General features: G+C 37.5%; 1 protein-coding gene across 3 annotated transcripts; it reads right to left on the bottom strand.

The window, feature by feature from the left end:
- Positions 1-258: 258 nt before the first annotated feature.
- On the bottom strand, positions 259-9,057 carry LOC147865292 (7-deoxyloganetin glucosyltransferase-like). 3 transcript variants are annotated; one of them, XM_087318069.1, is made up of 3 exons: positions 3,823-3,889; positions 1,938-2,473; positions 259-1,212 (listed from the first exon to the last, which is right to left on the bottom strand). In XM_087318069.1, exons 2-3 carry the CDS (start codon positions 2,458-2,460, stop codon positions 278-280), a joined length of 1,458 nt encoding a protein of 485 aa, XP_087174195.1. In that variant the 5' UTR covers positions 2,461-2,473; positions 3,823-3,889; the 3' UTR covers positions 259-277. The 3 variants fall into 3 exon arrangements, with proteins under 3 accessions (XP_087174195.1, XP_087174194.1, XP_087174193.1); XM_087318068.1 differs by lacking the exons at positions 1,938-2,473; positions 3,823-3,889 and adding an exon at positions 8,467-9,057; XM_087318067.1 differs by lacking the exons at positions 259-1,212; positions 1,938-2,473; positions 3,823-3,889 and adding exons at positions 6,983-8,050; positions 8,467-9,056.
- Between the last annotated feature and the right edge of the window lie 3,407 nt (positions 9,058-12,464).

Here is a 12,464-nt window from a genome sequence, read left to right as displayed (position 1 = left end):
AGAGCTTGAGGTCGTTGCCTCTACGTCTCCTGTTGTACCTCCTTTTTCGTATAGTGACAGTTGGAGTCTCTGGGCTCCCATGTTGGAAACTTCCCATGAGAAAGGTTTTGACAATGAAATTAAGTATAAACAATGCTTCCATGTATCAAATAGATATAAAAAATTTCTATTATTTTCATTCTAACATATACCTTAACTTTCACATTGGCTTAAAAGTTATGAACAAAGATAACCATAATAATATAGAAATATCCGGACACATAAAATGTATATCTCCTTACATGACGATATGTGATTTCAAGCTCTCAAGAAATGAAAGAAAGTTATTTGATGACAAGCCATCTTCTATTGATGCATTTTTGGCTAGTAGGCTCCATTCGTTAGCCTTATCTTGAAATGTTTTGTTAGTCATTAACTGTTCCACCTTAGCCTTGATAACATTCCTTGACACCAACGTTTCCATAGTAGCATTATCATCATCTTGCAACCTTAATCCCACTTTCCAGCCTTGTTCAATGCACTTACAATCCATGGGTTGGTCAGAGAAATATGGCCATCCAAGCATTGGCACCCCCGCTGTGATTGCCTCTAATGTAGAGTTCCAACCACCATGTGTGAAGAACCCACCCACAGAAGTGTGGGAAAGAACGTCTAGTTGGGGTGCCCAATCAACAAAGTATGCAAGATCTTTCACTCTTTCTAAGAAATCAACATTGAAGCTAGGTGATTGACCATGAATCAAGTTTGGTCTAGTGACCCACAAGAAAGGATATCCGGTAGCTTCTAAGCCAAGTGCAATTTCCTCAATTTGATGATGAGAAAGTAATGCCAAGCTCCCAAAAGAAACATATAATACCGACCGAGGTTTGAATTGGTTCAACCATGTGAGGCAATCTTTGTTTTCGTTCCAAAGAATGATGGCATCATCATGTGTACTATCTTTATCCTTGTTTCTTTTAATTTGATTTATGAATGGGAGAGGCAAGATAGGACCCAATGGCAATAGTGTTTGCAATTTTTTCTGGTTTACAAGGTAATCAATCGTCTCATGCTCTAGTTTTTGGAATGTATTAAGTATTATCCAAGAAGATCGGTCTAATGTATCAAATCCACCAGTTACAAAACGGAACATAAAATCAGATGGATCATAACACCGTACAAAAGTGTTGAAATCTATTGTCTTGAGAAAGGTAGCTCCAGGAATGCTAAAATCTACATCAATAATAAGTAACGGAAGGTGAAGTGAGAAGATTAAAGATACCCATAAAATGCACGAAACTTGAAAAGTGAGCAAACACATAGATAATGTACAACGTCCAAATAGTGTGACAATTTCCATCTCTATATCTATATCTATCTAGTATATACTGATGTACATATACGCATACATATATCCATATTTATATAAGACTTGTTTATACACATGTAAGTAGAAAAGAAGTTTAATAAGTTATGTCATTGAAAATATAAAAGAACAGACATCATATTCTAAAGTATAAATGTAAAAGCATTCCAATATAAGTTCTTCTATAATATATTTTATACTTAGTAGTTCTTCTACAAAACCACACCTTAAGAAAGCTCCAATAGGTATGCATTGGTGAGCTGTGGTTTTTAATAATCTTACACACTTGGCCTCAAATCTCACTAACATACAAGTAATTTAGTATTGGGAAGGCTTAAGAAAGCTCCAATAGGTATGCATTGGTGAGCTGTGGTTTTTAATAACCTTACACACTTGGCCTCAAATCTCACTAACATACAAGTAATTTAGTATTGGGAAGGCGTGAAATGTCGGGATTGGGCTCATGGTCTTCATGCTTCTAGTGTTGGTTAGACAATCTTACCCCTATGGAAAATGGACATTTATATGTGACATTCTAGTAAAACACATTAATGACAGAATTGGGCATGTAGCAGCTAGCTAGCTCACTCACCTTGGGGGAGTGGACAGTAGCCATTGGCAGTGATCGCATGAAGTGATGCAAAGCTTGCCGCCGACTGTGTCCAGAAGCTTATGTGAGATAGACCAAAAGTGTCTGCAATCTCGATCGTGAATGGAGCTAGCCACGTGTCGGCTACGATACACGTGGGGCGTGGCCGCCCCCCACCACCTTCTTCCATCAGTCTCCCGATCAAACGGTGGAAATGGCCGGACATGTAGGTCATCGTGGATTTGCACAGCTCGATCGCTTGGGTCGAGCGGTCCGCATCTGCCGGGAGACCGTCCGGGATCTCGAGAAAGCGGATGGAGGCACGCGTGCTGCCGGTCCCGATCTTATTCATCATTCGCCCGATGGCTTCCGAGTTTACAAAGGTGATGGCCAGGCCATCCTCCGCGGCCAATCGGGTGGCCAAGTGCAGCATTGGGTTCATATGGCCGTGTGCTGGCAATGGCAGAACCACCACATGTGCCGCCCATGCGGTACGGTTTCCGAGCTCTTCCTCCACATTACCCATTGGAGTTTCACTCCTAATAAGAGCACCTCATCCCTTACATATATGGTAGGAGTGCATGAAAAGGATTAGCTTCCAGAGACCCGGAGGTAGCTATTTCTATGCACATATGTGATATTTCCCACATTGGTTAACTTGTGGCTAAGATGAAATCCTTAATTTTTTGGTCTCTTAATTCATTGGCGATATGATATTTTTCGTGTTTCTTTACCTTTACACACCAATTCTTTCTTTTCACACTTTTCTATGTAATTTGACAAACTAAAAAACAATGATGTGGCCATATTCAAACCTTCAATTTTCCAGTACTATTTGAAATCCTCTTCTTTGAAGATCCATCGTCAATGAACCACACTCTTCTCCTATAAACATTTTTTTAGGTTATTTATAGATTCATGCTTGCCATTATCAATGTGTGAAAAAATGTGATGGTTGAAGTCCACAATGAACACACTTTCTAGGATTTGAGAGCATCTTCCACTTGGACAATAGTTACAGTGATGTTTATACGATTTATTGGAGGGCAAATAATCAATAATCTTGTGCTAATGCGATTTATTGGAGGGCAAACAATCGATAATCTTGTGTTAGGATGTGCACAAAATGTAGTAAGATATCGAGATCTTGGAGCAGAGATGGTTTGGCCTTTTGAACAAACATTTGTTATGTAAGATTGTCCCTCCTTACGTGGAAGTCGGCCGAAAAGCCGAAACGAGACACGGCTGGCCGAGATCGGCCGAAAAGGCCAAAACATGCCGAAGAGCCGAATGGAAGTTTGGACGAATATATATGTATGTATAAAAGTTAGGTTAGTATATATAGGATAACGGTATTAGCTGCATGTGGGATAAATCACTAAGAGTATAATAGTGTGGGAAAAGGGTGAAAGTCAACTAGAGAGTGTGAGCGCGCGAGAGTGAGAACGCGTTGCAAGGGGAACGCGTTGCAAGGGAAAAGCGACAGTGAGCGAACACATTGGTGGCTATGAGAGAGTGAGTGACATAGCTCTGCAACTGAGTGTCAGACGAAGCAAAGAAAGAAGGGTGTAACAGAGAAGAAAGAGAAACAAAATAGAGAAGCTTTGAAAACTTCGAAGGAGATAAATACCTACGAGTTAGGGTTTGGTGCACTCGGCTGAAACTGTGGTTTCAGATAACAAAAACTAAGAGTACATCCATACCAAATCAGGTTCTATCATTCTATGCTTGTATTTCTTCTTGTCTCATAGTGAAAATTTCTGTTCTCCGTGGTTTTTCCCTGAAATCAGAGTTTTCCACGTAAATCGTGTGCTCCTTGTTTTCATTTTGTTTGTATCTCAGTATATTTGTGGTTTACGTCTGAGTGTAAAATCTATCAGTTTCACACCTAATAAGATCACCTCATCCCTTTGATATGGTTGGAGTACATGATAGGGATTAGATTTTAGAGACCCCCGAAGGTAGTTATGAAATAATATATTATCACATATATGCACATATGTGATATTTCACCGTTGATTAACTTGTGGCTAACATGTTATCCCTAATTTTTTGGTCTCATAAATCATTGGAAATATTTTAGTTTTGTCGTGCTTCTTTAATAATTCATTGGAGATTTTGGTTTTGTCGTGTTTCTTTACCTTTATTCTCACTTTTCTATGTCATTTGACAAACTAAAACACTAGCTTTCCCCTCCAATGATGTAAAACAATGTCGTCACCATGTTCAAACCTTCAATGTTCGAGTACTATTTGAAATCCTCTGATTTGAAGATTCATCGTCAGTGAACCACACTCTTCTCATATAAACCTTTTTTTAGGTGATAGATACATGCAATTATCAATGTGTGAAAAAACGTGATCTTCGAAGTCCACAATGAACACACTTAAGAGGATTTGAGAACATCTTCCAGTTGGACACTAGTTGGAGTGACGTTATGTGATTTATTCGAGGGCAAACAATCAATAATCTTGTGCTAGCACATGTACAAATATGTAGTAGATGTTTGAACGGAGATGGTCTAAAAGCCCTAAGGAGTAGTGTCTATTCTAGCCTTTTGCACAAACATTTTACAAAGTTTTAGCCTTTTTAGGCTATTTATCGTAATCATAGATTGACACATGAGTGATATTCGTGATATTTTTCATGCGCAATATTCTCCATATTCAAGAATACAAAATGGCCCCAAGAATATTAAAAAACTATTCGTTTTGTAAAATAAATATAAAAAAATTATATATTTATTTAAATAAATGTATTTCACCAAAAAAATAATTATTCATTAATAGATTATAGTGTCAAGAGAGTTTATGAAACTTATTTTAATTAATTAATTAATTGTTTAAAAACAAATATTTTTAAATTTGTTATACAAATATGATTACTAATTAATATAAACTTTGAAGATATGATTAGTTTGAAGTACTATTTTTAATTTTAAGATAAAAAAATCCATAAATTTTGAGGAAATAAAAAGTGAGAAATTAATGAGCCTTTATTTTATTTTATTTATTTATTAAAAATAAAACGAATACTTATAAGTTATACATTTATTATAAAAATTTAGTATTGTCAAGTCCCCAAAGTACCTCTTTTATTATCCCTATTTATTGTTAAGTTAATTTCTTTTTATCCTAGGAATTTTTTAATTTTTTAATTTTTTTTTTGGGGGGGTGGGGGGGTTAAACGAATACTTGACTTCGTATTCGTATTCGTTTGCATTCGAATGGGAAACCCGACGAATGCGAATATGTCAATCTATGATCATAATGCATATGAGGGTAGTTACCTTTGTATATGTGATTGTACTTGATTTCTTGGTGTCCATTGTGCAAAACTTATTTATCTACTCTTCTACTTGTTTGGAACTATGCTACTCAAGTACAAAGAACCCATTTAATAACACGATGTCCTTTTGATTGGCCAACCACTACCTCTCACACACTTTGAACAATTGATTAATGAGACCCATTAAAACAAGGAAGGTAACTTTAATATCGGGTTACCAACTTACCAACCCCTTTTTCCATTTCACTGTGTTTAAGATCAACTCAAGTTGAGCATGGTCTAATTGGTAATAATTATCCAATAGCTACAATATTTTCCTCTTGAATTGTGTTTGCTTCTGGTACCTTTAGAGGACATGCCCTATTGCTTTTTGTTGTACAACACTAGTCAACCACCAATGGAAAGGTGCAAGGGTACATGGTCAATGTAGATGGCAATCAAATTGAAAATGTGGTATTGTGTTGGCCTTGGCACATGGTGTGAAACCACCTCAAACCAAAGATAGGTTCCAGATTCAAATAAATGTATATAATAATAAAAATTTAAGATCAATTCAACCTTGTCCCTATGAAATAATGTAAATAAATAGGATAGCGACCATATTATCTTGAATCGTTTTGTCTAAAGAAATTAATAGATAATGGTCAAGTAGATAAAAAATTGTAATGATATGAGGCTAGATCATCAAAGCTACCAAAATGAGGATGAGGATAGACACTCGGCCCCAAACAAATTACTACCAGTTTGCTTTTGCAAGGATACACATCAGAGAGATAAATGCTCTGCAAACTGTTTTTGGGTTTGAAGTGTTGGGGTTATCCAAGCAAAGATTTGATATCGAACCTTTTAGTGAGGAAGTTCAAAAGTTGAAAAAATGGGCAGTTCCACAACACTTCCATGTTCCTAAAGCCAACCCCCTCACATTTTTGTTGCAGAAAGGCACAAGTTGAAAAATGAGTTGGTGACATTAATGAGAAGACACAAAACCCCCACAACACTAGTTGATAAGGGGAGAGCGAGCACCCACTACAAAGGAAGAGAAAACATAATAGAAAAACAAAATGAAATATAAAGAGAAGGGTGTTTATATGTGGGTGACTTAGCTAGTTGTACCCAAGAAAAAAAACTATGAGCAAATGGGGAGAGATGGACGTCCATTATTAAAACTCCTTTCAAAAAATATAGAATCATTGTTCTTGACAACTAGCAAAAGACCAAAAGAATGCACTTCTAAATGAGCACAAGTGAACATTTCATGAAGTCACATCTGTGAGTTCCCTTTAATACAATGATCATATTATGATATCAAAACAAAGATTCCAATGTTCATCACATATTGAGAAGGGGAGTCTTAGTACTGTTGTTGATGCCATAGATGTGTATATAATCAGCTAGGATCCACAACCATGAGAGCAGGAATGCATTGTATGCATTGCTTTGTAGGTGATGGGAATTTCGCATGAGAAAGAGTTTAACAATGAAATTAACCATATTATGAACCATACGTACCATGTGTCCATTCACATTTGACTATGTTTCGATCATTCGAGTATGGCAAATAGTAAATACTATACTTTTGTATTCATAATTTACTATAAGAAAACAATTTATGGTAAAAGAAGCGAGGGGAAAATTTTAAAATGTCAACAAAAAACATAACTATGTTTTAATATACGCATTCATTTTCAATCGTATGAAAACGAATGTTTAGGCAAAAGAAGCGAAATATTACGTTCTATGAAAATAATGTTGCATCCATCTATCAAATAGATGTAAATTGTTTCTATTATGTTCTTTTAACATATACCTTAACTTTAACATTCATTTTAAAGTTATGAAGAAAGATAAGCATAATAATTTAGAAACATGGACATTGAGAAAATATATCTCTTACATGAAGATATGTGATTTCAAGGTCTCCACAAATGAAAGGAAATTATTTGATGACGACCCATCCTCTATTGATGCCTCTTTGGCGAGGAGGCTCCATTCGTTAGCCTTATCTTGAAATGTTTTGTTAGTCATTAATTGTTCCACCTTAGCCTTGATAACATTCCTTGACACCAACGTTTCCATAGTAGCATTATCATCATCTTGCAACCTTAATCCCACTTGCCAGCCTTGTTCAATGCACTTACAATCCATGGGTTGGTCAGAGAAATATGGCCATCCAAGCATTGGCACCCCAATTGTGATTGCCTCTAACGTAGAGTTCCAACCACCATGTGTGAAGAACCCACCCACAGAAGTGTGGGAAAGAATGTCTAGTTGGGGTGCCCAATCGACAAAGTATGCACGATCTTTCACTCTTTCTAAGAAATCAACATTGAAGTTGGGTGATTGACCATGAATCAAGTTTGGTCTAGTAACCCACAAGAAAGGATATCTTGTAGCTTCTAGGCCAAGTGCAATTTCCTCAATTTGATGATGAGAAAGTAATGCCAAGCTCCCGAAAGAAACATATAATACCGACTGAGGTTTGAATTGGTTCAACCATGTGAGGCAATCTTTGTTTTCGTTCCAAAGAATGATGGCATCATCATCATGTGTACTATCTTTATCCTTGTTTCTTTTAATTTGATGTATGAATGGGAGAGGCAAAATAGGACCCATTGGCAATATTGTCTTCAATTTTTTCTGGTTTACAAGGTAATCAATGGTCTCATGCTCTAGCTTTTGGAATGTGTTGAGTATTATCCTACACGATCGGTCTAATGTATCAAATCCACCTGTTACAAAACGGAACATAAAATCTGAGGGGTCGTAACACTGTATAAAAGTGTTGAAATCTGTTGGCTTCAGAAATGTAGCACCCGGAACACTAAAATCTGTATCAATAAAATCGAAGAAGAATAAGAAACGAGAAAACTGAAGATACCCAAAGAATTCACAAACACTGAATGGTGAACAAATCTCCAATCGAAATAGTAGTTCTTCTACTAGATATTTTATATTATTAGTTCTTCTACAAAATCACACCTTAAGAATGCTAAAATGGATATCATGCTTTCAAAAGTTGTGATTTTTAATAACCTTACACTCTTGGACCCAAATCTCACTAACACACTAGTAAATTGCACCAGGGAAGGCGTGAAATCTAGGAATCGGACTCAGTGTCTTAATGCTTCTAGTGTTGGGTAGACAATCTTATGTACCCCATGGAAAGTGGTCATTTATATGTCCCTTCCTAGTAAAACACATTCATGAGAGAATTGGCCATGTAGCAGCAGGCTCACTCACTCACCTTCGGGGAGTGGACGGTAGCCATTTGCAGTGATTGCGTGCAATGAAGCGAAGCTTGCCGCCGATTGCGTCCAGAAGATTATGTGAGATAAACCAAATTTGGCGGCAGTCTCGATAGAGAATGGCGCTAGCCACGTGTCCGCCAATATACACGTGGGGCGTGGCGCCGCCTCGGTGTCACTTTCTTCCATCAGCCTCCCGATCAAACGGTGGAAATGGCCGGCCATGTCGGTCATCACGGACTTGCACAAGTCGATCACTTGAGCTGAGCGGTCCACATCGGTAGGAAGACCGTCTGGAATCTCGAGAAACCGGATTGAACCACCACTGGCCCCGATCTTATTCATGATTCGCCCGTTGGCTTCCGAGGTAACAAAGGTGACGGCCAAACCTTCCTCCGCGGCCAATCGGGTGGCTAGGTGCAGCATCGGATTCACATGTCCACGTGTCGGGAGTGAAATAACCACGACATGCGCCACCATCGCCTCACTATGGTCCCTAACCTCTTCCTTCACATCAGCCATGGAGTTTACACATCTAGGATCATCTCCAACAATTAGATATGGTTGGGAATGCTGTGGGAATTGATGGAAATGACGGCTAGGAAGAGGGATCTACATAAGGTTATCATTTTAGTCAAAAGAAAAAAGAAGAAGAGATCCTTTTAAAGTGTTTGGCACTTGTGACCAAGATATCCCCCACTAGCATTATTGTGTTTTTCACACCATTTATATTAATATCTTTGTGTGTGTTCACCAAAACTAAGAGAGGTTGGGGGATGAATGATGGATGAATGAAAGGACAATGCGACTAGATTTTAAAAAGATCTTGTTATAATGCACGCGAATAGCAATTGTCTAGCTTGTGGCTAATATGTCACCCCTCGTTTGTTCTCATTGGACATTTTGGTCTCTTAGAAAACATTATAGTAGGTTTCGTTCTCTTTATGGTGGTCTCTCTTTACCTTTTACACACACGGGATCTCTTTCCTCACTTCTCTAAATAATGGAGTCATTATTCAAACCTTTGATATTCATGTTCTATTAAAAATCCTCCTATTGGAAAATTCATCACAAACAAAACACACTCTTTTACACTTTTGAATCAAAGATATATATAATTATTAATGTGTAAAAAATAAGTCTTCATACATTTGACTAGTACAATGAACATACTTCTAGGATTTGAAAACATGTTTCACCTAGAGACAATTAGAGTGATGTTATGAGATTTTTTTGAGTGCAAACAATTAACAATATAGTTGTAACCATAGATTGACATATTCGCATTCGTCGGGTTTCCCATTCGAATGCAAACAAATACGAATACGAATGGGTGGTCAAGTATTGGTTTAACAAAAAAAAAACCTTTCTCTTTTTTAATTTCCTAGGATAAAAAAAAAGGAACTTGACAATAAATTGGGATAATAAAAGACGGACTTGGGGACTTTACACTTCTAAATTTTTATAATAAATGTATAACTTATAAGTGTTTGTTTATTTTTAATAAATAAATAAAATAAAATAAAGGCTCATTAATTTCTCACTTTTTATTCCCTCAAAATTTATGGATATTTTTATCTTCACATTAAAAATAGTACTTCAAAGTTCAAACTAATCATATTTGTATAATAAATATAAAAATATTCGTTTTTTAAAAATTAATTAAGTAATTGATTAATTAAAATAAGTTTCATAAACTCTCTTGACACTATAATCTATTAATGAATAATTGTTCTTTTTTTGGTGAAATATATTTATTTAAATAAATAAATAAATTTTTTATATTTATTTTGCAAAACGAATGGTTTTTTAATATCTTGGGGTCATTTTGTATTCTCGAATATTGAGAATATTGCGCATGGAGAATATCACGAATATCACGCATGTGTCAATCTATGGTTGTAACAATGGTCAAAAGGTCTATTTTGTAGAGATAGATAGTAACCATTGCAAATATATAATAATGCTCACATACATCTTTGCACCATGCTTATTGAATTCTGGTTGTTATTGTCATGACCTTATGGTATATGGGTCGAGCTCTTAACCATTACACCATCTATTGTAATTCATAGGATATTATTTTCATTTATGTTTTATTATAAGAAAGTAATGTATATTCCAGATTTCTCTGGAACATTCTAGAAGTTTCAGGATTACTCCTGACAACACTATAAAAGAAGGCACTAGGCATTATGTTGAACCAAATTGGTTCAACGCCAGTCTTAAGCCTCTTAGCCACTTTGTACTTATCTTTTCACATAATATATTAGCTGCTGTCATCATCTTTCTCTCTCTCTCATCCTCGCTATCTCTCTCCTCTTCTCACTTCCTCTCTCGGGAATCTTACACAGTCCCGTCCTCTTAGTACAAATAGTACTGCTCTTCTTAGTACTAATTCCATCTTTGCTTTAGTACTATTCCTGATAGTTTGAACCAATTTCCTTTCCTCCAGCCTACTTGTCGTTCTCCCTCATCCTCTTTCCCTATACTATGGCTACTGTTAGCGCCCAAGAATATCAATTCGTTTTCTCTGAGTTACAGTGCCTAAAAGAAAAGTTTGTTGCCCTGGAACAAGAAAACCAACGGTTGATAGGGGATCTGCAACAAATGTCTCTCGAAAAACAACAAACGCAACAACAACATGGGGAGTTAGCGTTACGGGTACAACAACTCGAAGCAGCGTTGCAACAACAAGGATCAAGTCCCCAAGGATTTTATAAACAGCCCAAGATTGGACTTCCTGTGAAATTTGATGGAATGCGATCGCAATTCCGGGGATTCCTTAATCAGGTACGCTTAGTCATCCAGATGCATCCTTCCCGATATCCCACTGATGCATCTTGAGTCGGCCTAATAGGCACGTTACTTAGCGGCTCAGCCTTGGCATGGTTCGCTCCGCTTCTAGAAAAACAATCGCCCTTGCTTAATAACTTTGAAGGTTTTATTGGTGAGTTTAAAGCCTGCTTTGGAGATACCGACAGCATCAGGACGATGATCAACAAGATCCGAAGATTGCGTCAAGGCGATCGTCCAGCCTTTGCCTACGCGGCGGATTTTCGTTTACTCACCTCAGATATCCCCTGGGATGACCAGGCCCTCATGGAGCAGTTTCGCTACGGCTTGCGCAATGATGTCAAAGATTTGCTTTTAACCTTCCCCGAAGAACCAAAGTCTCTTACAGAGGCAATCAGTCGAGCAGTCCGATGCGACAACCGCCTTTTCGAACGACGTTCGGAATTTCAGTTACAAATACCACGTTCTCGCCCGGAACCCACATACGCCTCATTCACGGCTAAACCGTTTGCACGCGATGTACCTCAAGCCAATATTCCGACACCGATGGAGATCGACACCATGAGTCGACGCGGCCCGTTATCGGAAGAGGAAAAGCAACGACGATGTGCCAATCGATTATGTCTTTATTGCGGTGGACTAGGGCATATCGCCATCAATTGTCCCCATAGGCCAAGAAGATAGGTAAATCAAATCGTCGCCTGTACTAAACCCGAGTCAATTCTTCCCTTCGGAGTGTCTTATAGTATTAATAGTACTAATAGAGTGTCAGATAGTATTCATAGTACTAATAGCCCAAGTATCTCAAACAAATTTGAAATCCTTAATCAATTAGATGAAGAGTTAAACGATTGAGTCCAGCCAAAATAGGAGCCGTTTGGTTGGACAACAGCCCTAGATTTGTACAGCCCATTAGTGGTTCCATTCCTTCCAAGCAAGTTAGCAATGTGTTCCTAGCCCAAGTCATTGTTAGTACTAAAAGTACTCCCCCAGTACCCGTCCTAGCACTCTTAGATTCCGGAGCTAATTCCTGTTTCATGGATCGAAATTTTGCCCAAGCTTCTCAGATATCCCTAAGAAAACTTCCTTGTCCCGCATTTGTAATAGTCATTGATGGTCGTCCCATTGCTTTCGGGAATATTGTAGAAGAATCAGAACCCATTCCAGTTGTCCTAGGTTGTTTTGTGTGTGTAATATCATT

This window comes from Azolla caroliniana, unplaced genomic scaffold (assembly GCF_043228905.1).
Source record: "Azolla caroliniana isolate FFs.n. ecotype wild unplaced genomic scaffold, voAzoCaro1.0.p SCAF_4, whole genome shotgun sequence".
NCBI classification, from domain to species: domain Eukaryota; kingdom Viridiplantae; phylum Streptophyta; class Polypodiopsida; order Salviniales; family Salviniaceae; genus Azolla; species Azolla caroliniana.
This window is presented reverse-complemented; position numbering and strand designations above follow the sequence as displayed.